The 22,048-nt window shown below is 43.6% G+C and overlaps 10 protein-coding genes across 10 annotated transcripts; 5 read left to right on the forward strand and 5 right to left on the reverse strand.

Annotated features, from left to right (window-relative positions):
• Positions 1 to 537: 537 nt before the first annotated feature.
• LOC131285943 (protein OSCP1) lies at positions 538 to 2,575 on the reverse strand. The gene is made up of 2 exons (XM_058314797.1): positions 2,467 to 2,575; positions 538 to 1,520 (listed from the first exon to the last, which is right to left on the reverse strand). Exons 1-2 carry the CDS (start codon positions 2,573 to 2,575, stop codon positions 538 to 540), a joined length of 1,092 nt encoding a protein of 363 aa, XP_058170780.1.
• Positions 1,698 to 2,165, forward strand: LOC131287821 (U6 snRNA-associated Sm-like protein LSm8). Its single transcript, XM_058316906.1, has 2 exons — positions 1,698 to 1,750; positions 1,817 to 2,165. The coding sequence occupies exon 2, from the start codon at positions 1,837 to 1,839 to the stop codon at positions 2,122 to 2,124; it is 288 nt and encodes a 95-aa protein (XP_058172889.1). The 5' UTR covers positions 1,698 to 1,750; positions 1,817 to 1,836; the 3' UTR covers positions 2,125 to 2,165.
• A 569-nt stretch (positions 2,576 to 3,144) lies between the features above and the next one.
• Positions 3,145 to 5,282, forward strand: LOC131287014 (SET and MYND domain-containing protein 4). The gene is made up of 2 exons (XM_058316027.1): positions 3,145 to 4,722; positions 4,804 to 5,282. The coding sequence occupies exons 1-2, from the start codon at positions 3,269 to 3,271 to the stop codon at positions 5,162 to 5,164; spliced, it is 1,815 nt and encodes a 604-aa protein (XP_058172010.1). The 5' UTR covers positions 3,145 to 3,268; the 3' UTR covers positions 5,165 to 5,282.
• Positions 5,283 to 6,662: 1,380 nt separating this feature from the next.
• Positions 6,663 to 8,042, forward strand: LOC131285944 (SET and MYND domain-containing protein 4-like). The gene has a single exon (XM_058314798.1). The coding sequence runs from the start codon at positions 6,663 to 6,665 to the stop codon at positions 8,040 to 8,042; it is 1,380 nt and encodes a 459-aa protein (XP_058170781.1).
• A 1,649-nt stretch (positions 8,043 to 9,691) lies between these two features.
• Positions 9,692 to 10,135, reverse strand: LOC131285945 (enoyl-[acyl-carrier-protein] reductase, mitochondrial-like). The gene has a single exon (XM_058314799.1). The coding sequence runs from the start codon at positions 10,133 to 10,135 to the stop codon at positions 9,692 to 9,694; it is 444 nt and encodes a 147-aa protein (XP_058170782.1).
• Positions 10,136 to 11,590: 1,455 nt separating this feature from the next.
• Positions 11,591 to 12,970, forward strand: LOC131285946 (SET and MYND domain-containing protein 4-like). The gene has a single exon (XM_058314800.1). The coding sequence runs from the start codon at positions 11,591 to 11,593 to the stop codon at positions 12,968 to 12,970; it is 1,380 nt and encodes a 459-aa protein (XP_058170783.1).
• Positions 12,971 to 14,551: 1,581 nt separating this feature from the next.
• On the reverse strand, positions 14,552 to 15,776 carry LOC131287571 (enoyl-[acyl-carrier-protein] reductase, mitochondrial-like). Its single transcript, XM_058316632.1, has 2 exons — positions 15,539 to 15,776; positions 14,552 to 15,479 (listed from the first exon to the last, which is right to left on the reverse strand). The coding sequence occupies exons 1-2, from the start codon at positions 15,768 to 15,770 to the stop codon at positions 14,620 to 14,622; spliced, it is 1,092 nt and encodes a 363-aa protein (XP_058172615.1). The 5' UTR covers positions 15,771 to 15,776; the 3' UTR covers positions 14,552 to 14,619.
• A 382-nt stretch (positions 15,777 to 16,158) lies between these two features.
• On the reverse strand, positions 16,159 to 17,566 carry LOC131286233 (probable enoyl-CoA hydratase, mitochondrial). The gene is made up of 2 exons (XM_058315160.1): positions 17,254 to 17,566; positions 16,159 to 17,117 (listed from the first exon to the last, which is right to left on the reverse strand). Exons 1-2 carry the CDS (start codon positions 17,363 to 17,365, stop codon positions 16,330 to 16,332), a joined length of 900 nt encoding a protein of 299 aa, XP_058171143.1. The 5' UTR covers positions 17,366 to 17,566; the 3' UTR covers positions 16,159 to 16,329.
• Positions 17,567 to 18,230: 664 nt separating this feature from the next.
• LOC131287621 (death-associated protein 1) lies at positions 18,231 to 18,998 on the reverse strand. Its single transcript, XM_058316684.1, has 3 exons — positions 18,703 to 18,998; positions 18,545 to 18,633; positions 18,231 to 18,469 (listed from the first exon to the last, which is right to left on the reverse strand). Exons 1-3 carry the CDS (start codon positions 18,746 to 18,748, stop codon positions 18,308 to 18,310), a joined length of 297 nt encoding a protein of 98 aa, XP_058172667.1. The 5' UTR covers positions 18,749 to 18,998; the 3' UTR covers positions 18,231 to 18,307.
• Positions 18,999 to 19,487: 489 nt separating this feature from the next.
• On the forward strand, positions 19,488 to 21,983 carry LOC131285947 (H/ACA ribonucleoprotein complex non-core subunit NAF1-like). The gene is made up of 2 exons (XM_058314801.1): positions 19,488 to 20,617; positions 20,678 to 21,983. Exons 1-2 carry the CDS (start codon positions 19,488 to 19,490, stop codon positions 21,792 to 21,794), a joined length of 2,247 nt encoding a protein of 748 aa, XP_058170784.1. The 3' UTR covers positions 21,795 to 21,983.
• Positions 21,984 to 22,048: the final 65 nt, after the last annotated feature.

The following is a 22,048-nucleotide window of genomic DNA, read 5'->3' on the forward strand; positions in this document are numbered from 1 at the left end:
TGATTTGTTTAGGACTCGATTTGTAGGTTAGTTGATTTTCATGATCAACAAACTACATACAATGGTGATAATCACATCGGAAATGTATGGTTTAATGATTGGATAAATGATTTTCAGACCAGTTTAAATTATTTTACATCATCTCGCGTTTGATGGATTGAGGTTCGGATTTGGATCTCCGAATGGTGGAATGGACTCGAATCGCTGCAGATTTGCCCACCACTATCCATATTGATTTCTCGATTTCGAGCACTCGCAGGTACTCGAATGTACTCGAAATATCTGGAACCTGTGAAACGATTCCTTCACTTCACGGATAATGTAGATTTGTAAGGTTTAGCAATGCGAATTTCCACAACATTATTATTGATGTTTTGTTTTTAATTACACGTATGTAAAGCAAAACATTATTTTATTTGAATAAGTTTCGTTGGTAAGTTACATGAAATCGACTAGACTACCGACTATCGAAAAATCGGGCTGACTAAATAAGAATTTTCTAAGAGAAGTATTTTGCTAGAACTATCGTAGAACGTACTATTTCTGATCAAACATTTGTAGGAGCTGTTCATTGGTATCAGTAGTATCTTCCTCAACTGCCTTGAAATCTTCCTTGTCCAAGTTAATTTTTTTCATCAATTTTGTCAAATTGCTTTCTTGGGGGATGTTTTGTACATTACCTAGGCACAACGATTCATCGTCATTGGATGTATGCTTGTATTTTTGGGTCTCTACACTAGAGTGGGACGATTCACTGTGATTGTTTCCTTCTGCGATCACTATCTCGTTCAAAGCTCCATGGAGTGAAGAGGACTGAGAAACTTGAGTAGACTGTATTGGGTTAATAGAAGTACTTGTCGGATCATGATGAATGTTTAACTGTTGGACCAGTGTGTCAATTTCATGTCCAGCAGTTATCATATCCGTGCCTGAGTTACCGGGCGAATTGTTCAATTCACTAGTAGTTCGTAGCGCGGTAAGGTTGGCTGTTTTAGAATAGACATTTTCTCCAATGTTGTTTATGTAGTAGTTATAAAAAATATTGTTTTTCGGTTCGGGCTCGAATTCTCCGTTTGATTTCTGCAGGCCCATGCGGATAAGTATAGATATTTTCGTGTTATATGGCTTTAACCATTTACATACTTTGCGATGCACGATTATTTGCTCATCTTCGCATAAGGGTTCCCACAGTTCAATGAGAGTTTTTTTCACGTTATCAATCAAAATTTGCTTACGCATCTCCGGAATCAAACGCCCAATCCCGTCCAGATGGCGAAATGTTAGATCCAGTAGCATTTGAGCATTTTTGTTGGTCAAAAACATCTGCCACTTGAATATCATCACCATGAGATCCCACAGCTTGTCCATGGAGCTCACATCCAAACGCATTAGCGAGCAGCAGGCAATGTCTGTCAGTAGGATTCGTGTTTGTTGAACCGTCAACATACTTTGTTGATAAGCCGTTGAAATGTAATGTAGAAACTTGGGGTCCAACAGTACCTCGGTGATTTCACGGAGAACTAAAATAAAAGTCAGACAAATTTAACCGTATTTGTTATTTCTATTTTAAAATATTTTAAATAACGAATTCGAATGTCAAACACTGTACTAGTGACAAACAGTAAGCAAACGTCATATTGGTCAAATGGATCGACCTGAAAAAACTAGTTATCTTTGATACCTGCCAGTCTTAAAAACCAAACAAACACAACTCGCAACATACTTTATCCGAAGCACCGGTGGTTATTTGGTAAATAATAATTAGTTCTTAGCGTGTGAATGTGGCATTATGTTGGTACTCTTTTCTATTCTTTAGCCTTGCACAGATCGTCAACGATGTCCGGACTTGAATCGTATGTTAACAATACGGTATCCATTATTACCGCCGATGGCCGCAACTTTGTCGGCACGCTCAAAGGCTTCGATCAGACCGTGAATATAATCCTGGATGAGTCTCACGAGCGCGTTTATTCTATGACTGCTGGCATCGAGCAAGTTGTCCTTGGATTGCATATCATCCGCGGTGATAATGTTGCCATAATTGGACAGTTAGACGAAAGCATAGACAGCAAACTAGATTTTACCACCATACGCGGTATGCCTCTAGAACCTGTAGTGCACTAACAAAAAGGATTGCACATACCATGTTGAACTTAGCTCTAGTTCATGCGATTAACATGGTTGTGTGAACAAAAAGGGAAGTATGAAGAAATTAAGCTTATTTTAATACGACAAAAAATGTATGGTACCGGTTTACCGCAAAGAAATGCAAGATACTCTCAGCGCAAAATACGAAATGGGGCTCTTTTCTTGAAGTGTAAAATAAAAAAAATACGCTAAACATTATATCGATTGTCCTTATTCTCGTGATGGAACGCTAGAGCGGGCCGTGTCGCAAACGTAGCACCCGCCAATCAATCGAAAAACTGCAAATGAGGGAGATTCCGCATGTTATACCCAACTTACCTTGTGCGGATTTATCCAGCGGAATGGACTGCGCCTTAAGTCGTTGATCAATCACATACAACATCTCACAACCCAAGTTTAAAATGATTAAAATGTTAGTCACAGACATTATGCTAGGGGTAAACGCTCAACGAAAGAGGCACGCATGCACAACCTATATCCACAAAATAACCTGTACAGATAGCAAAGGTCAGTACTGTACTGATACCGAATGTTTCCGTAGTATTCGAGAAACCAGGTTAAAATTGCTTGCCAGCCGCTATGATATTTCTGTTTTTGCATCGGTTGCTGTACGTTTTGTTGGCAACCGTGTCTCCATGGTTACGAGCGTACAGTATCTAGTACACAGTGTTGTTGATGGTAGGTTGAAAAAAGGTAAAGTTGGTATCGAATGGTGTATTGGAATCAAGGGACATGTTTACTTTTATTCAGCTGTATCGGTACGGGCAACAGTTTAAAAGTTTAAGTTTCATGTATGACTTAAGCGATCGGTTTTAATTTTTATGCACTCCGCGAAACATTCGAAGCATAATTTCCCCGTCCACAATATGATGTTCGATTCCGTTGCAACGGTCGTTTTGGTTAGTTTCAGCTCGGCCAGCCAATGGGAAGTGCGACCAAAACAACGTGCTGTCATTCGATCACCAGTCCAAATTCTTCGCCGACGATCGAGGATTACCGTAAATGGTCAAATATTTTGCCTGTCTTCAGGGTTCAGATTCAGTTGTAGTTAAATTTTGCACGTGCTCAACTTTATAGTGTATTTAATTGACTCTGGAACGCAAATACAGTTGTATTCGTCATGTGTGATTCGCTAGAAGAAAAGTTTGGCGCCTGGGAACTGTTCGAGGAAGTATGGGAAAGGGTTGTCGATACCGCAACGGAGAAGGAAGCTACCAAAAATCTACCCAACATACTTTGCGAGGCACTAAAGCTGTTCCGAGAAGAAATTACAACCACACATTTAACCGAGTGCCGCCTTAAACTCAAATTAAGCCCAGATGTGAAAGACAACGTTAAGGCGGATCATGCACGTGCCATGGGGAACGCTTTGTTCCATCCGAAAGTGAAGAGATACATCGAGGCCGTAAAACGATACAATGAAAGCATTTCATTCTCCGCAAAGGGATCTGAAGCTAGAGCTCTAGCGTATGCTAACCGGTCAGCTGTTTGCTACGAGCTTCATCAATATCAAGAATGTCTGGACAACATACGCCTGGCTCGCGAATCAAACTATCCTGCCCGATTAATAGAGAAGCTGAACAAACGGGAAACGGCTGCCGAGGATGCGTTGGAAGATGTCGCTAGAGGCAAAAAGAACACAGGGGGTTCTAAGGCCAACGTAGATGCGCCTAAAAAGTTATCCTTAAGCTATGAGGGGAGCCATTTGGTGCCACATGCTGCTAACTGCTTAGAACTGCAGACCAGTGATGAATTTGGGCGATTTGTTGCCACTACCAGAGATCTGAAGGCTGGTGATGTAGTTATTATAGAAAAACCCTACTGCACCTTACTGCTTGATGTGTATCGGCTGATACGTTGCGATTTTTGCCATCAGGAAAGAATATTCAATCTCATCCCGTGCGAAGGGTGCACGGTGGCCATGTACTGTTCGGAGGAATGCATGACGCAAGCCTATCAGCGCTATCATCTGTACGAGTGTGGAGTAATACGCGATATGTGGCGTATTTTCACGAAAATTCCCATGATGGCCATGCGCACGGTAACCACAGGGATCGCATCGTTCAACCACAATTTGCGTGACATGAGAAAACACCTGCAAGATATGGACGAATCGAAAGTAGATGGGTTTACAATGGACTGGACAAAAGCCACCCCGAGGGAGGTATACGAGACTGTCCATGTGTTGATAACCAATTACGAAAAACGCGATCCTAAAGATCTCGCACACAGGACATTTTTCGCGATTATCATCTATGATCTGTTAGTTGAACGTTCCAAGTTGGGGCCGGAGTGCAATAGTGATCCGGATATTTCATCTCTCATAATGGAGCTTCTTCTGAAGCACCTGCAAACGACGCCGATGAATATGCATTCTCAGTACTACATGGATTATCAACCGGAAGAAAAGTTGTACGAAATCATGAATTATGCTTCCGCCTGCTTTCCTCTGTTAAGTATGATTAACCATTCTTGTGCGCCAAACCTAACACGTGTAACATTGCACGATGGACGCTGCGCTGTTGTTATCTCTCGCCCAATTAGTAAAGGAGGACAGCTCTACGATAACTACGGGTAAGACATGTTCCATCTAACATGTCATGATAGGGTTTTCCCTGATTTTAACACTTACTTTTCACAATTTCCTCATTCCAGACAACATCACAGCCTGATGCCAGTTCGGGAAAGACGTGCCAAACTGTTGACGCAGTATAAATTTCTCTGCAACTGTGAAGCATGTGTTAACAATTACCCCTTGTATAACGAACTACCTTCAATAAGTGATTTTCGACATGGTCTGATTGACGCTGCTGATATACACGCTCAACTAGTGCTGCATCAGCCGAAGATAGCTGCCGAACTTTTGCCAAAGCTAAGTCAGTACTTAAACAATATCGGCCATCAGTATCCGCGGTACGAAGTAAGCTCTTGCCAGGAACTTTTTTTGCGTTCGTTTCAAATATTGTTCATGGAAACTTCCAATAGTGCCCAGTATTGGAAATATTGCAATCCCTGAACCTTATCGCCTACGTACTGATCTTTGTAACGGCGGACAACATTTTTTTTTTATTTATCTTACAATTTACTTTCTAGCATTATTAAACGGCAAAGATATCTAAAATCAATCGAACTGGATTTTGGAAAGCGAGTGAAAAGTATCTGTTGATATTGCGTTTATGTGATGATGCTACTGCAATGCGTTGAATATATTCAATAGTTTATTTTTTACTATCTCATGAAGTTGAATTTAACTTTATCGTTGTTATTCTTGTGAAGTAGCCAAGTAGCCAATAAAGTTATTGAAATATCTAAACAATCAAGAATTTGTTGTAAAGAAAGAAAGCAGTATCGGAAGCATTCATCCTCTCTACACTACATTATTACACTATTCGGTCACATTGTTTAGAGTTACAGGGTGAGAAAAAAACGGCCATGGTCCGATTTGAACACACGACCTGAGCAGTTGCAGAAAATGCGTTTCACGCAAGGCTAAGAAAGCATATTTTGAAAATAGTGCAACTTGCAGTTTGATGCTTCTAGCATAGAATATCATTCAATTGATGTATTTTTGTATAACAAACTCGATCAATCGCCGATCATCGGGGGGCTCCATTTACCCTTCTACCATCATCAGTAGTATGATTTTCATGTTGAAATTGTATAAAATCAAAGATTCAAACTAAACCGGCCTTCGTTTTTCTATGTCGTGGCTACAGATCTTGTGCTACGGTATACCTGAATGTATGCAATAGGTGATACACATTAATTCGTTAAATTGGGACCTCCGAGTATTTGAAACGTTGTGCGGACCGTTAATATTCGGATACCCTTTTTCCTTCGAAGCAAAAGTAAATTTGTCTTAAACACACACGTTTTTGTTCGCTTTTGTGTGTGGCGTGTTGGTTGGAATCTTTCAAAATTCATAAATACTGGAGGCACTGTACTTAACACTACTTACTATTCCATTCCCTTATTTATTACTAGACCGCGGTTGATAATTCTAAGAATGAATGATCAAAGCAAAGGGATTCGAACACACGACCCTTCCAACAGTACGAGCAGCCCCATAGACGATGCACGCTCGGCCAAGAAGATATATTTTGAAAGCGCTGCAAATTCAAGTTTGATGCTTCTGGTGAAGATCGTTAGTTGCATCATTTTTACATAAGGCCGTTTCACTCTGTCTTGCTGGAGACGACACAACTGCTTTCTCACATTGCTAAGAAAGTTTATGTATTATTGGCATCTTGAAACAACCGCGGTGGAGAATGTCCCGCAGTATTAGCGAAACTCTTGCAGGGACAGCATCACGTGCCCAGTGGGGCGATCGCGATCATAAACGTCGAGTTCTTGTTTCCGGTGTTTCGGGAAGAGGCAGTTTTATACGCAAAAAAAACAGTTGCATACCGTCAACGGTTTTGAAGTGTTTTTCGAGCGTGGCTCCTGTTGAGATTTTTTTTGCCAAAAGTGTGACGGTTTTTGAGAATAATTTAAACGAATAGTTCAGTGTGAAAATGGAGCAAAGTGCTAACAGTTTTTACTACAGTGATGAAAGTTTGGTGAAACACGTGCACCGATTTGCGCCCCATGTTCTGGACTCCTATGGGTTTATCACACCAATAGTCAACTTTTTGTTCTGCCGTTTGAAGAATAACGTATGGGCTCAGATTTCCTATGAGCACATGGAAGTCGAGAACTATCCTTACCCAGTTCCGTCAACGACTGACGATCCAGTGAATCTTGATGATCGCTACCGGCTTATGATGCGCCACTTGGAGCGCCTGAACCAAAAGATTGCGTACACAGAACCCGGCACGGAGCAACTCGTCGAGGCTTTCATCGAACGGGCGCTACTTTCGTATACTTTTGGCGAAGATTGGATAGCAATGTTTAACCTGAAGTTGGCTATTACGATAGACTGTATCCCGGTGACGCTGGTGGATAGTGTGAAAGAACTGTATCTGGAGGCGTACGGTCGAGCCAAAGGAATGTTTTATCCGTCAATAGGAAATCGAATTAACCCACCGTTGTGCTACTCTGAGGCCTATATGGCTGAGAATCCTCTTAGCGGACGACATCTTCTTGCTAGACGGTCCCTTTCGAGGGGGGAGCTCGTAACCCGAGAGTGGCCATTCGTTCGCCTGCTCACTGCGGACAATCTCTTGCGCTGCGACTACTGTCTCGTCTACCTACCGTTCGCGCTGATACCGTGCGGCGGCTGTTCACAAGCCCTCTACTGTACCCTCACATGCTGCATGCGCGCCTTCGAAGAATATCACGCACTCGAATGTTCGTTCATTGGTATCCTGCGTTCACACTATACCTTTCTGGAACAGCTTGGCGCTCGTCTTACCCTCCGCGCCATTCGACTGTGCAATGGAAGCATGGAGCAGTTGGGCGTTTTGTCCGCGAACCGTGGAGGCTACAACTACAACGTGCCACTAGGATTCAATTCGGACCCACGCATGGCTTACGGCATGATCAACAATCTGTCAACCAATCGGAATCGCTTGAAAGCGCGCGGATTGTTTCGCGATGGCGCCAAAGCAATTGGATTGGCCAAACTTCTCGGTCCGGAAATAGAGCGCATCTACCAAACGAAGAACGACTACACGTTGCAGATGGTCGTGGCCGAGCACCTCGTACATCATTTGCAAATTGCGCGCGTCAACACGCTGTACCTGTGGCGCTCGGTGGAAGATCCGGAACAAGCAACCAACTGTCGCACCAACTCGAAGCCTTTTGCGGCGGTTCTGCTGGCCAACGGGAGTCTGTTCAATCATTCCTGCGTTCCAAATGTTCACTACACTCTCGAGCCATCGACCGGGGCCATACTTTTTGCGGCTAACAACGACATTCCACGGAATACGATGCTTAACATCAACTATTGGTAGGTTGTGCTAGGTTCAGCTTCTAACGATATAACCGTTGAAATTGTTGTTTCGATTTTTATTACCGTCTCACAGCGTCAACTTTCCTTGGGTCCGGTATCGGTTCCGTTGCACTTGCCACAAGTGCTTGATGAGGTCGCTTGGTGTCGCGCAACAACTACTAAGTTAGTAATTTATTTTAAAATATTTAAACATCATAATTACAATCCATTTTGTTCCATAACTATACATTTACGAAACGATAAAAATTGAACACGAGTGGTTCATCATTTTCTTCCATATTGGTATTGTACAGTTAGGTTAAGAGACATTCCGGTTCAAACGGTATTTTGTGACAATAAAGAAATTATTCAATGAACGATCATACGAATTGTATTTTTTCAAATCTACCAACTTTTCCAGAGGCCTTTCTGGCCCTTCACTTCCTATATCTAAATCACAGAAGCATCTCACAGTACATTTCTTTCTGTAAGGTACTGGAAAGCCGTGTCCTCAATCGACCCCCCGCCCCCCTCACCCCACCATCCCTGGAATCATCCTTTCGTACCCTGCCGTCACACTCCCTACACTGCGCTGCACATTCTCCGCCCCGCGAAGAATGACTTCATCTCCAACTGCACCGATGCCCGTAACGAATTTTCGCTCCGCAGCTGCAGCCGGCTCGCGAATTTTATTGCAAACCTTCGGGCATGGGGCAACATGAGACATAACGAGAACAACAGTATATAATATATGTATTTCTTGGATCGATCGAATGGAAAACTACAATACCTTGAGTGAAGATCTTTGAACCTTGAGACGACGATACAAGCATTTACCACGTGGAGGATTCTAGCAAGATTTATAAAAACACGCAGACGTTAGGGGGGGCTATGGTTGAGTCATCGTGTTTATTTTCGTCTGCGGATTGGTTCCTGTCGAGACAGCTTGACTGAAGCCTATTGCGTCTGAAACAATAAAATGTTATTGTTATCATTTATGCGGAGGATCCGATGTTGCATTTTTGAATCCTGATGGTCTGTTTTAAACAAACGTGTCTACAGATTTCACCGGAAAACAGTTTCGGGTGACATTCTGCCCCGAAAAAAGACGATATCTCTTAGATCCTCCAGGAATGGGGAAACTAAAAGAAGCCTCGCCTACCCTCATCATGCTGTTGATACTTCCGCAAGAACGGAGATGGCATCAAATTGACGCTTCCGTTCGACTGTATCCAACATGTTGTCGAGCCCGTTCGTATTTCGCATCGTCATGTCTGAGAGATCTTTTCAAAAATTTTCGTTATAAGTATGACATGGACATCATCGGACGGAACACTTAGGTTTTGGTGATCTTTTAAAAAAATGGGCTATAATCCTTACGATGCAGACGAAATATGTATATGCTGGTCTTGTTGGTATATGAACCAGGCCGACAGAAACCGGAAGCCGCTGGTGATCTTAAGGTCACGCGGCGCCATTTTTTCCACCACCCAATGTCGTGACAAGATGGAAGCAGGTCGGTCGTATAAAAATGTCGCTTACACAACATAAGTTATTTGCAGTTCAAAATGATAATGTTTGAAAATTTTTAGTTCTAATCAATTTATTAAAAATTAATTCACTAGATTAACCATTATATGGTCTCTCTATCTATTCATCACAACATTTAGATTAAAAATTAAAAATATACTTCTTCCCTACAAACCCTTGTATGTTCAACGCATTGGTGACTGCCATCTCGTAGTCTTCGAACGCGATCATTTCGTGAGCTGGGGCTTTCAATGCTCCCCGATCGATAAGACCAAACAATTCGTTAAACATTTCACTGCGCTGAGGGTTGTCGACGTTCTCTTTCGTCCACCGGGTCATCCAGAACCCGACGAATCGTAGATCTTTGAAAATAAGCGATGCTGTCGGAACGGTCACAGGCTCTCTAGACATTCCACCGTAAGTGACCATCACGCCAGCCTGATCAAGTTGACGAGACATTTCCAACGCGTTCTTGCCCCCGACACAGTTCAGGGCAAGCTTTGGTTTGCGGAAGATGCCGTCCTTAAACAGTTTGGTTGTGCGCAGCTCTTCCTCCGTACTGATCTTTGTAACGGCGGACAACATTTTTTTTTTATTTATCTTACAATTTACTTTCTAGCATTATTAAACGGCAAAGATATCTAAAATCAATCGAACTGGATTTTGGAAAGCGAGTGAAAAGTATCTGTTGATATTGCGTTTATGTGATGATGCTACTGCAATGCGTTGAATATATTCAATAGTTTATTTTTTACTATCTCATGAAGTTGAATTTAACTTTATCGTTGTTATTCTTGTGAAGTAGCCAAGTAGCCAATAAAGTTATTGAAATATCTAAACAATCAAGAATTTGTTGTAAAGAAAGAAAGCAGTATCGGAAGCATTCATCCTCTCTACACTACATTATTACACTATTCGGTCACATTGTTTAGAGTTACAGGGTGAGAAAAAAACGGCCATGGTCCGATTTGAACACACGACCTGAGCAGTTGCAGAAAATGCGTTTCACGCAAGGCTAAGAAAGCATATTTTGAAAATAGTGCAACTTGCAGTTTGATGCTTCTAGCATAGAATATCATTCAATTGATGTATTTTTGTATAACAAACTCGATCAATCGCCGATCATCGGGGGGCTCCATTTACCCTTCTACCATCATCAGTAGTATGATTTTCATGTTGAAATTGTATAAAATCAAAGATTCAAACTAAACCGGCCTTCGTTTTTCTATGTCGTGGCTACAGATCTTGTGCTACGGTATACCTGAATGTATGCAATAGGTGATACACATTAATTCGTTAAATTGGGACCTCCGAGTATTTGAAACGTTGTGCGGACCGTTAATATTCGGATACCCTTTTTCCTTCGAAGCAAAAGTAAATTTGTCTTAAACACACACGTTTTTGTTCGCTTTTGTGTGTGGCGTGTTGGTTGGAATCTTTCAAAATTCATAAATACTGGAGGCACTGTACTTAACACTACTTACTATTCCATTCCCTTATTTATTACTAGACCGCGGTTGATAATTCTAAGAATGAATGATCAAAGCAAAGGGATTCGAACACACGACCCTTCCAACAGTACGAGCAGCCCCATAGACGATGCACGCTCGGCCAAGAAGATATATTTTGAAAGCGCTGCAAATTCAAGTTTGATGCTTCTGGTGAAGATCGTTAGTTGCATCATTTTTACATAAGGCCGTTTCACTCTGTCTTGCTGGAGACGACACAACTGCTTTCTCACATTGCTAAGAAAGTTTATGTATTATTGGCATCTTGAAACAACCGCGGTGGAGAATGTCCCGCAGTATTAGCGAAACTCTTGCAGGGACAGCATCACGTGCCCAGTGGGGCGATCGCGATCATAAACGTCGAGTTCTTGTTTCCGGTGTTTCGGGAAGAGGCAGTTTTATACGCAAAAAAAACAGTTGCATACCGTCAACGGTTTTGAAGTGTTTTTCGAGCGTGGCTCCTGTTGAGATTTTTTTTGCCAAAAGTGTGACGGTTTTTGAGAATAATTTAAACGAATAGTTCAGTGTGAAAATGGAGCAAAGTGCTAACAGTTTTTACTACAGTGATGAAAGTTTGGTGAAACACGTGCACCGATTTGCGCCCCATGTTCTGGACTCCTATGGGTTTATCACACCAATAGTCAACTTTTTGTTCTGCCGTTTGAAGAATAACGTATGGGCTCAGATTTCCTATGAGCACATGGAAGTCGAGAACTATCCTTACCCAGTTCCGTCAACGACTGACGATCCAGTGAATCTTGATGATCGCTACCGGCTTATGATGCGCCACTTGGAGCGCCTGAACCAAAAGATTGCGTACACAGAACCCGGCACGGAGCAACTCGTCGAGGCTTTCATCGAACGGGCGCTACTTTCGTATACTTTTGGCGAAGATTGGATAGCAATGTTTAACCTGAAGTTGGCTATTACGATAGACTGTATCCCGGTGACGCTGGTGGATAGTGTGAAAGAACTGTATCTGGAGGCGTACGGTCGAGCCAAAGGAATGTTTTATCCGTCAATAGGAAATCGAATTAACCCACCGTTGTGCTACTCTGAGGCCTATATGGCTGAGAATCCTCTTAGCGGACGACATCTTCTTGCTAGACGGTCCCTTTCGAGGGGGGAGCTCGTAACCCGAGAGTGGCCATTCGTTCGCCTGCTCACTGCGGACAATCTCTTGCGCTGCGACTACTGTCTCGTCTACCTACCGTTCGCGCTGATACCGTGCGGCGGCTGTTCACAAGCCCTCTACTGTACCCTCACATGCTGCATGCGCGCCTTCGAAGAATATCACGCACTCGAATGTTCGTTCATTGGTATCCTGCGTTCACACTATACCTTTCTGGAACAGCTTGGCGCTCGTCTTACCCTCCGCGCCATTCGACTGTGCAATGGAAGCATGGAGCAGTTGGGCGTTTTGTCCGCGAACCGTGGAGGCTACAACTACAACGTGCCACTAGGATTCAATTCGGACCCACGCATGGCTTACGGCATGATCAACAATCTGTCAACCAATCGGAATCGCTTGAAAGCGCGCGGATTGTTTCGCGATGGCGCCAAAGCAATTGGATTGGCCAAACTTCTCGGTCCGGAAATAGAGCGCATCTACCAAACGAAGAACGACTACACGTTGCAGATGGTCGTGGCCGAGCACCTCGTACATCATTTGCAAATTGCGCGCGTCAACACGCTGTACCTGTGGCGCTCGGTGGAAGATCCGGAACAAGCAACCAACTGTCGCACCAACTCGAAGCCTTTTGCGGCGGTTCTGCTGGCCAACGGGAGTCTGTTCAATCATTCCTGCGTTCCAAATGTTCACTACACTCTCGAGCCATCGACCGGGGCCATACTTTTTGCGGCTAACAACGACATTCCACGGAATACGATGCTTAACATCAACTATTGGTAGGTTGTGCTAGGTTCAGCTTCTAACGATATAACCGTTGAAATTGTTGTTTCGATTTTTATTACCGTCTCACAGCGTCAACTTTCCTTGGGTCCGGTATCGGTTCCGTTGCACTTGCCACAAGTGCTTGATGAGGTCGCTTGGTGTCGCGCAACAACTACTAAGTTAGTAATTTATTTTAAAATATTTAAACATCATAATTACAATCCATTTTGTTCCATAACTATACATTTACGAAACGATAAAAATTGAACACGAGTGGTTCATCATTTTCTTCCATATTGGTATTGTACAGTTAGGTTAAGAGACATTCCGGTTCAAACGGTATTTTGTGACAATAAAGAAATTATTCAATGAACGATCATACGAATTGTATTTTTTCAAATCTACCAACTTTTCCAGAGGCCTTTCTGGCCCTTCACTTCCTATATCTAAATCACAGAAGCATCTCACAGTACATTTCTTTCTGTAAGGTACTGGAAAGCCGTGTCCTCAATCGACCCCCCGCCCCCCTCACCCCACCATCCCTGGAATCATCCTTTCGTACCCTGCCGTCACACTCCCTACACTGCGCTGCACATTCTCCGCCCCGCGAAGAATGACTTCATCTCCAACTGCACCGATGCCCGTAACGAATTTTCGCTCCGCAGCTGCAGCCGGCTCGCGAATTTTATTGCAAACCTTCGGGCATGGGGCAACATGAGACATAACGAGAACAACAGTATATAATATATGTATTTCTTGGATCGATCGAATGGAAAACTACAATACCTTGAGTGAAGATCTTTGAACCTTGAGACGACGATACAAGCATTTACCACGTGGAGGATTCTAGCAAGATTTATAAAAACACGCAGACGTTAGGGGGGGCTATGGTTGAGTCATCGTGTTTATTTTCGTCTGCGGATTGGTTCCTGTCGAGACAGCTTGACTGAAGCCTATTGCGTCTGAAACAATAAAATGTTATTGTTATCATTTATGCGGAGGATCCGATGTTGCATTTTTGAATCCTGATGGTCTGTTTTAAACAAACGTGTCTACAGATTTCACCGGAAAACAGTTTCGGGTGACATTCTGCCCCGAAAAAAGACGATATCTCTTAGATCCTCCAGGAATGGGGAAACTAAAAGAAGCCTCGCCTACCCTCATCATGCTGTTGATACTTCCGCAAGAACGGAGATGGCATCAAATTGACGCTTCCGTTCGACTGTATCCAACATGTTGTCGAGCCCGTTCGTATTTCGCATCGTCATGTCTGAGAGATCTTTTCAAAAATTTTCGTTATAAGTATGACATGGACATCATCGGACGGAACACTTAGGTTTTGGTGATCTTTTAAAAAAATGGGCTATAATCCTTACGATGCAGACGAAATATGTATATGCTGGTCTTGTTGGTATATGAACCAGGCCGACAGAAACCGGAAGCCGCTGGTGATCTTAAGGTCACGCGGCGCCATTTTTTCCACCACCCAATGTCGTGACAAGATGGAAGCAGGTCGGTCGTATAAAAATGTCGCTTACACAACATAAGTTATTTGCAGTTCAAAATGATAATGTTTGAAAATTTTTAGTTCTAATCAATTTATTAAAAATTAATTCACTAGATTAACCATTATATGGTCTCTCTATCTATTCATCACAACATTTAGATTAAAAATTAAAAATATACTTCTTCCCTACAAACCCTTGTATGTTCAACGCATTGGTGACTGCCATCTCGTAGTCTTCGAACGCGATCATTTCGTGAGCTGGGGCTTTCAATGCTCCCCGATCGATAAGACCAAACAATTCGTTAAACATTTCACTGCGCTGAGGGTTGTCGACGTTCTCTTTCGTCCACCGGGTCATCCAGAACCCGACGAATCGTAGATCTTTGAAAATAAGCGATGCTGTCGGAACGGTCACAGGCTCTCTAGACATTCCACCGTAAGTGACCATCACGCCAGCCTGATCAAGTTGACGAGACATTTCCAACGCGTTCTTGCCCCCGACACAGTTCAGGGCAAGCTTTGGTTTGCGGAAGATGCCGTCCTTAAACAGTTTGGTTGTGCGCAGCTCTTCCTCCGTTAGGATCTCGGCTGCACCGAGCCCTTTCAAATAGTCCTTCAACTGAGAAAACTCTGGACGATCACGCACGATGCCAATGCACTCGATTTTCCATGCCCTGCACAGCTGAATGATTGCTTGACCACAGGCTGAGTTTGCCCCGTTCTGGATAACTGTGTCGCCTGGTTTGAGCGAAACGAAATCCTTCAGCATCCGATAGCCGGTACAGGGGTTGACAGTAATGGTGGCCGCTTCCGCAACACCGATGTTGGCGGGCACTTTCATCAATTGGTTTGCGCTATAGATTGCATGTGAGCGCCATGTGCCCAGACCAGTGGCAAATGGTACGACGCGATCTCCTACTTTCAGCTGACTGGCTCCACAGCCCCGTCCGATGGCCACAACTTCGCCAACGCATTCGTTACCACCCACGGCGGGAAACACGGGTTTAACCGGGTATTTTCCTGTGAAACAATAAAGTCAAACTTATAGATGTATTAAAAGGACATTCTGCTATGCATACCTTGAATAGTGTTTATGTCCGCTGGGTTAATCGGTGCACCGAGTGTTTTTATCAGCACCTCATCATCTTTCGGATCGGAAATGGTTTCCTCTTGCAGTCTCAACACTTTTGCCGGTTCACCGTATTCACCGTACCGCAGAACTTTGGCCATAACGGACATGTTTCGTGTAGCTGAGGGCACTAAGTACATTTGCTTGGTAATTGGAACCATTTGTTTAGCGAAAAACGACATTTTTATGCTTCAAAACGTTTGTGTTTTTTACCAGATGATTTTAGCAACAACAAAAATAAAGACAACAATCTTTTCTAATCTATTGTCAAAGTTCTACAAACAGCTGATGTTTTGTTGACAGTTCGGCAAACTCTTCACCAGCTACGGTAGCTGGTGCTGTTATCCGAAACGACGATTAATTTGCCGATTTTTTCATATAACTTGTTAAAGTAACAATTAGACCATCAATTGACTTGAATTGTTATTAATTGAAATAATGGATAGATCTTCACTTCCACCAAGTTGTTGGTCTGCAAAAGACCTTTCATTTGAGGGGTCAATCGTGAAAATCGGATCAAAGAATAACATGTTGTTATTTACGCAAGTACGCAAGAAAAACCATAAACAACATTTGCAATGCGAATTTTATTCGATTTAATGGTATCGCAAAATATAAAGATTAGAAGAACATTGTAAAATGGCCCATAGCTAGGAGGAAACATTATTTCGAGGCTTCCTCTTCCCAGCCATGGTAAATGCAACTGGTGTCTATCATGCCGCCATTCGGTGCATTGGCAACTTATTCGTTGGAGAACTTAGGAGCGCGCTTCTCAACAAAAGCAGTCATGCCCTCCATCCGATCCTTGGTGGAGAATGTTGCATGGAAATGGCGACGTTCGAATCGCAATCCCTCGTTCAGCGACATCTCGTACGACGTGTTGACTGCTTCCTTGCAAAGCCGCACGATCAGCGGCGAGAAGGTGGAGATCTTCTCACCGAGCTTCACGGCTTCATCCACAAGTTTATCGGCCGGGAAGACCTTGCTTACGAGTCCCGATCGCTCCGCTTCCTCGGCCGTAATCATGTTTCCGGTAAGACACATTTCCATGGCCTTCGATTTACCCATCGCCCGAGTCGTGCGCTGGGTGCCACCGGCACCGGGAATAGTGCCGAGGGCGATTTCCGGCTGACCAAAGCGTGCCTTCTCACCGGCGTAGATAATATCGCACATCATGGCCAGCTCGCATCCACCGCCGAGGGCGTATCCATTCACGGCAGCAATGATGGGCTTCTGGGCCTTTGCCACACGCGTCCAGTTGGCCAGGAAGTCGGTATTGATGCACTTAGCGTACGTGTTAGGTTGCATCTCCTTGATGTCGGCACCGGCAGCAAACGCCTTCTCGCTTCCCGTGATGACGATCGCTCCGATCGAATCGTCCGCCTCATAGCGGTCCAAGGCATCGCTGATTTCGGCCACCAGTCCATTGCACAGGGCATTCAGTGCCTTCGGGCGGTTCAACGTAATGAGGGCGACATTATTCTTCTCTCCCTTCAGTTCAGCTTTGATGAATTCGTACGATTTGGGAGCTGGCGGTAAGGGGAAAAATGCGTGCATTAAAAAAACAGCGAAAACATGGATCCCCTAAATGTATATGACCTTCAATTACATAACGACGCAAGACGAAAGCGCACATTCTTTCAATTAGAAAACCCGTCAACTTACCAGCACTGTAGAATCGTAGCAGATTCGATTGCTGCTGCTGCTGGTTGATGGTCGCATTGCGCACCAGCTGGCCACCGACGCGGGATGCAAGCAGTCGTCCAATGTTTGCCATGTTGTGATGTTACAAATTATAACCTCGCGAAGGAAAATCAGCACTATCAGCAGGTTTACAACCGAATCAACGCACCAACAGCTAGCAACTAATCGACCGGTACGCGCACGCTAAGCTCTGGAGACCTGCAAAACCCATACACCTTCGCGCCGGAAGGAGGAATTACACGTTTTTCACTATGTCTGACTCGAATCTACAATGTTGCCCGAGCTCCCCACCGGCAAAATGCCACACGTAGACACAAGCAGATTTTGGCGATCGCTCCTCACATGAAATGACATGCTCCACAGGGTTGATAAGGGTAATAAGCATGACAAAGACAACCCTCTGGTGTCAATTTGCCGATGAAGTATGCAGTTTACGGAAAAACATGTTAAATTATTCGTAAATTGTTTATAAAATTTACATAATACGCAAATGAATGAATCTCTGGCGTGGAGAACTAGCAATTTTTCACTCAACTGAATCGGTATGTTTAGGCATAAAGTAGCAACCCTTTGTACACAATTCAAAGCGTTCTTTATTGTTTCTAATTCGATACAACTTTTCTTAGCACTTTGCACTTCTTGTTCTGTCTTGCACATATGTTACGGTAAGGAAACATTTCTGATTTCAATAAGTGATAATGATTGACATAAAACATCCAGCTGTCTTCTGCAGTCTCTAACAGTTATCGGGGTTTCGTACATCTTTTAAAATCAAATCATTAAAACAATTACTTTCAAAGACCGGGCATTTGTAGGCCGGAAAAGCCGGAAAGATAGCACCGTTTACAGAACATCTTTATAAAAATAAACCGCGCTCTTGTTTGTACGCAAAAGAATTCGTGAAATTGACAGAATCGGATCTCGTAAGGAGATGTGTAATCAGCGCTGAATGTAAATAGTAACAAAATAGTGTTGTGATGCCGCTTCCGGTAATCGATAAGCAAAAGCTTAGCATCTACTTTCGAGGCTGTTGAATATGGTTCACTGGCTTGTTGTGTACGACTGCCGGCGGCTTCTGGGCATGGGCAACCTGCGAAGCCTCAACCGAATGATCCGAATGCTTCGTGCTCGATGCAGCCTGAGCCACTTCCCCCGTGTTCACATTCGGTGGTGGATTCTACATTGTTAAAACGAAATAAGAAAATCATTCGCCATAAAAGCAGTTGATAGTCTCCTTTCAACATCCGCTTACCGAAAGCCCAATGACCTCCACCGGATCCTTGGCTGGTCTGTCCGTGGCTGGGGTTTTATGTTGCACAATGCGCATTCCACCAGCTTTCACTAAAATCAAATGCACAACCAATTTGCACTTTACCAAAAATCTGGAAAACCAAATCGAAATAAACTTACCTGCTGGAGGATGTCCAGCGACCAATCCCTTGTCATCATCAGCCATCTTCCTGTTTAGCTTAACTGTTGCTACGTGTCCCTCGACAAACTACGCGTTGGTTCACTTGTACCAATGTTTCTAATGCACCTACCTTCCACGATCTTCGCTCAGAAACGGTGCCGCTTATCTCTTATCGTAGGACGAAATGAAATAATCACAAAGTAGGAATACAAAAAGAAAACACGTTTTACAGATCTACTCAATTCGGTGGAAGTACCAATGGCCGATATACGCTTGTGACAAGATGCTCCACGAAGGCAAGCAGTGCTGCAGTTCGGAATCAAAATAAATAAAGCACCTTTGGAGTCTCTTTGTGTCACGCTTCTCTTTCCCCCTACAGCGGTTCGCGTTTCTTTTTCTCACTCTGTCTCTATTTCCCACTCTCTATCTCTCTTTCTCTCTCTTTCCGCAGTTGCAAAGTACTGCGTAGAAGGTTCGGTTTTCGGATTTTATACCGCTGGTATTACATGCAATGATGCTCAACATATTACAAAAGTCCACCAAATCAATATTTTTACTATGCCACGATTAATTAAAAGAATAAAATAAACCACGCCGCGTAAATATTACGCCTATTGAAATATTTCTCATGTGAAATATTTCACTGTCTCTCCTGTTTGACAACAAACAAGTTCAAGTTGTCAAAGTCGGTATAAACAAACACACGTGTTTTAGCGCACATGTAATTCGTTTTCCACCGCGTAATCGTGAAGCAAAACCCCGTGCTATTGTAAATCTAAAGAAAATGGAGGATACTAAACCCGAGGATATTGCAAATGGAGATCCAAATGCCTCCATTAGCGTTCCTCATGGAGAAAGTGTAGCTTGCAGCAAGGGAGTCGATACAAAAGAGGAAAGCGTGGCGGAGAGTTCCATTAACGATTCTCCAAGCGAAACCTTCCAAAAAGATTCTACTGCACCAGATACAAGCGAGGCTAAAGCTGGACATACCGAATTAGCTGCGGAGCTAAAGAAATCGGACATTTCGGAACCCATCGAACAACCACGTGGAGAACAGGAAAGTACTTCTGTAGAGGCTGAGCCCGCGTGTCCACCAGTGGAAGAAAGGCAGACGGTAGTTGATTCTACTGCTAAAGAAACTCCTGCAGCTTCTACAGAGGTATCGAAAACGGCCATGGATGTAGGAGAACCTGCCGAAAGCGTTCCTACTACTGAAGCCGCAACAGTGGTCCAAGAAATGGAAGGTGCAACATCTGTAACTGCGTCTGATGTACCTCCACAACCGATAAAAGATAGCGGCGATGAAAATTTGTCAAAAGATCCTGGTAGCGAAAATATCGTTGTAGCTGCAGACGCTGCTACAAGCACAATGGAAGTCGAGGAGTCGGCTGGAAACGATGTTTCTACTATTGCAATTCAAGAAAAAAATGCCTCTACAGAAACCGTAAACGAACCGGTCAAGGAAACGGAAGGCAAAACACTGGACGGTGAAAAGGTTCATCCACCACTAGCCGGAAGTAGCAGTGAAACTGCTTCAAATCCAGCTACTGGTGCTACCGAAACTTCAGAAGTGGCATCAGCGAACTTGATGGAAGTAGAAGGGCCAGCTGAAAATGTTGCTAGCAGTGTAAGCATTCAAGATGAAATCGCAGAGCAACAGCAGCTTGAAACGGAAGCAGTAAAGAATATCAATAAAAACTCATTGTCACTTTTGTGCCAATACTCCGGAAGCTCGGAATCCGAATCCGAGGATACCGATGGATCTAAGGCGGTGGACAACAGAAAGCAAAGTTCTCCTTCTTCCTCTTCCTCGGATGAAAGTGAGGATGAAGCTGCGGATACGGGATTATCCAGCAGCTATCGAAAATGTACCGATACGATATTGATTAGCGATGCCGAAACGATGGATACAAAGTGAGTACAAAGAGTAAGTTTTCTTATTAAACGATAATCGAGTTTCGTTTCTTTCTATAGTGCCGTTTCCTCGGATGATGATGATGAAGATTTACAAAATCAAGCTCCAATCCGCACGAAAGGTGAAATCCTTGTTGATGAGCTACCTCCCATCGAAGAATTAACAATCACCGTCCCGGAGACGGAATGTAAGCCAATAGGGCTCATCGATTCTATTGTAGCTCAGATCGTGCTCGTTCAGTCCATTCCCGGAGTGGAGCTGCTAAATCTTGAAACTGTTCTATTTTTGGATCGCGGTAAAAGACCACTGGGAAAAATCTTCGACGTTATCGGCCAGGTGAACTGCCCTATTTACTGTGTACTGTTCAACACGAACCAGGAGGTCGTGTCGAAGAACATAACCGTCGGCATGCAGGTGTACTGTGCTCCCAGAACGGAGCACACCTCATTCATTATACTTTCCGAATTGATGCGATACAAGGGATCAGACGCTAGTTGGATGAACGATAACGAACCTCCTCCTCATATGGTAGAATATTCCGATGATGAAGCTGAGAAAACGGCAAAACGCAATCGCAAGAAAAAGGCGAACGCCAATGGAGAACGCGATGGAGAGAACAGCCAGCAATCTCCGCAATATCATCACCAGCAACAATATCATCAACAGCAGCAGCACCATCATCATCAGCAACAGCAACAGCAACAACAACAATTCCAACGCCCTCATATGGGACCGAGGCCACAGTTTCGACGACCTCCACCTAACAATAGAGGACATTTTAATCCACAACAGCGTTCCGGATATAGCTGGCATCACAATGTTAACAATCCGCGGTATCAAAATCCTCAACAGCACCACCAACAACAGCAGTTCCCGCAGCATCAACAACAGCAGTTCCCGCAGCATCAGCAACAGCAGTTCCCGCAGCATCAACAACAGTACCCGCAGCATCAGCAACAATACCCGCAGCATCAGCAACAACACCCACAGCATCAACAGCAGTACCCGCAGCCGCACCAGCAGCATCAACAACAGTTCTTGCCACACCAGCAGCAGCAACAGCATCCTCCTCAGCAGCAAATGCAACAATTTCCGAATGCGCAACCCGGTACAGGTCCAGCCTATCTTCCTAATCCATTTGCGATGTTTGGTCCGCACCAGCCACCAAACCAATAGTAAATATGCAAAACGATTTTACCCAGCTAAAGACATCGTGACATCGGCAAATTGAACGTTTCAACGAACATGATTAGTTTTAGAAATGAATTAATACCAGAATTACACATTTTATTCAAGCATCAGTGTATAGAAGCAAAGCTAATTTTATTCAATATGAAATAAAAGTCGCTGTTCTTTTGAATTTGATTCAATGTTTTTATTTAGGAAGAGACGAATTGGGTAAAATAAGACTGAACTGAATTTTCCTATTT

Source organism: Anopheles ziemanni, chromosome 3 (genome assembly GCF_943734765.1).
Source record: "Anopheles ziemanni chromosome 3, idAnoZiCoDA_A2_x.2, whole genome shotgun sequence".
Classification (NCBI taxonomy): Eukaryota; Metazoa; Arthropoda; class Insecta; order Diptera; family Culicidae; genus Anopheles; species Anopheles ziemanni.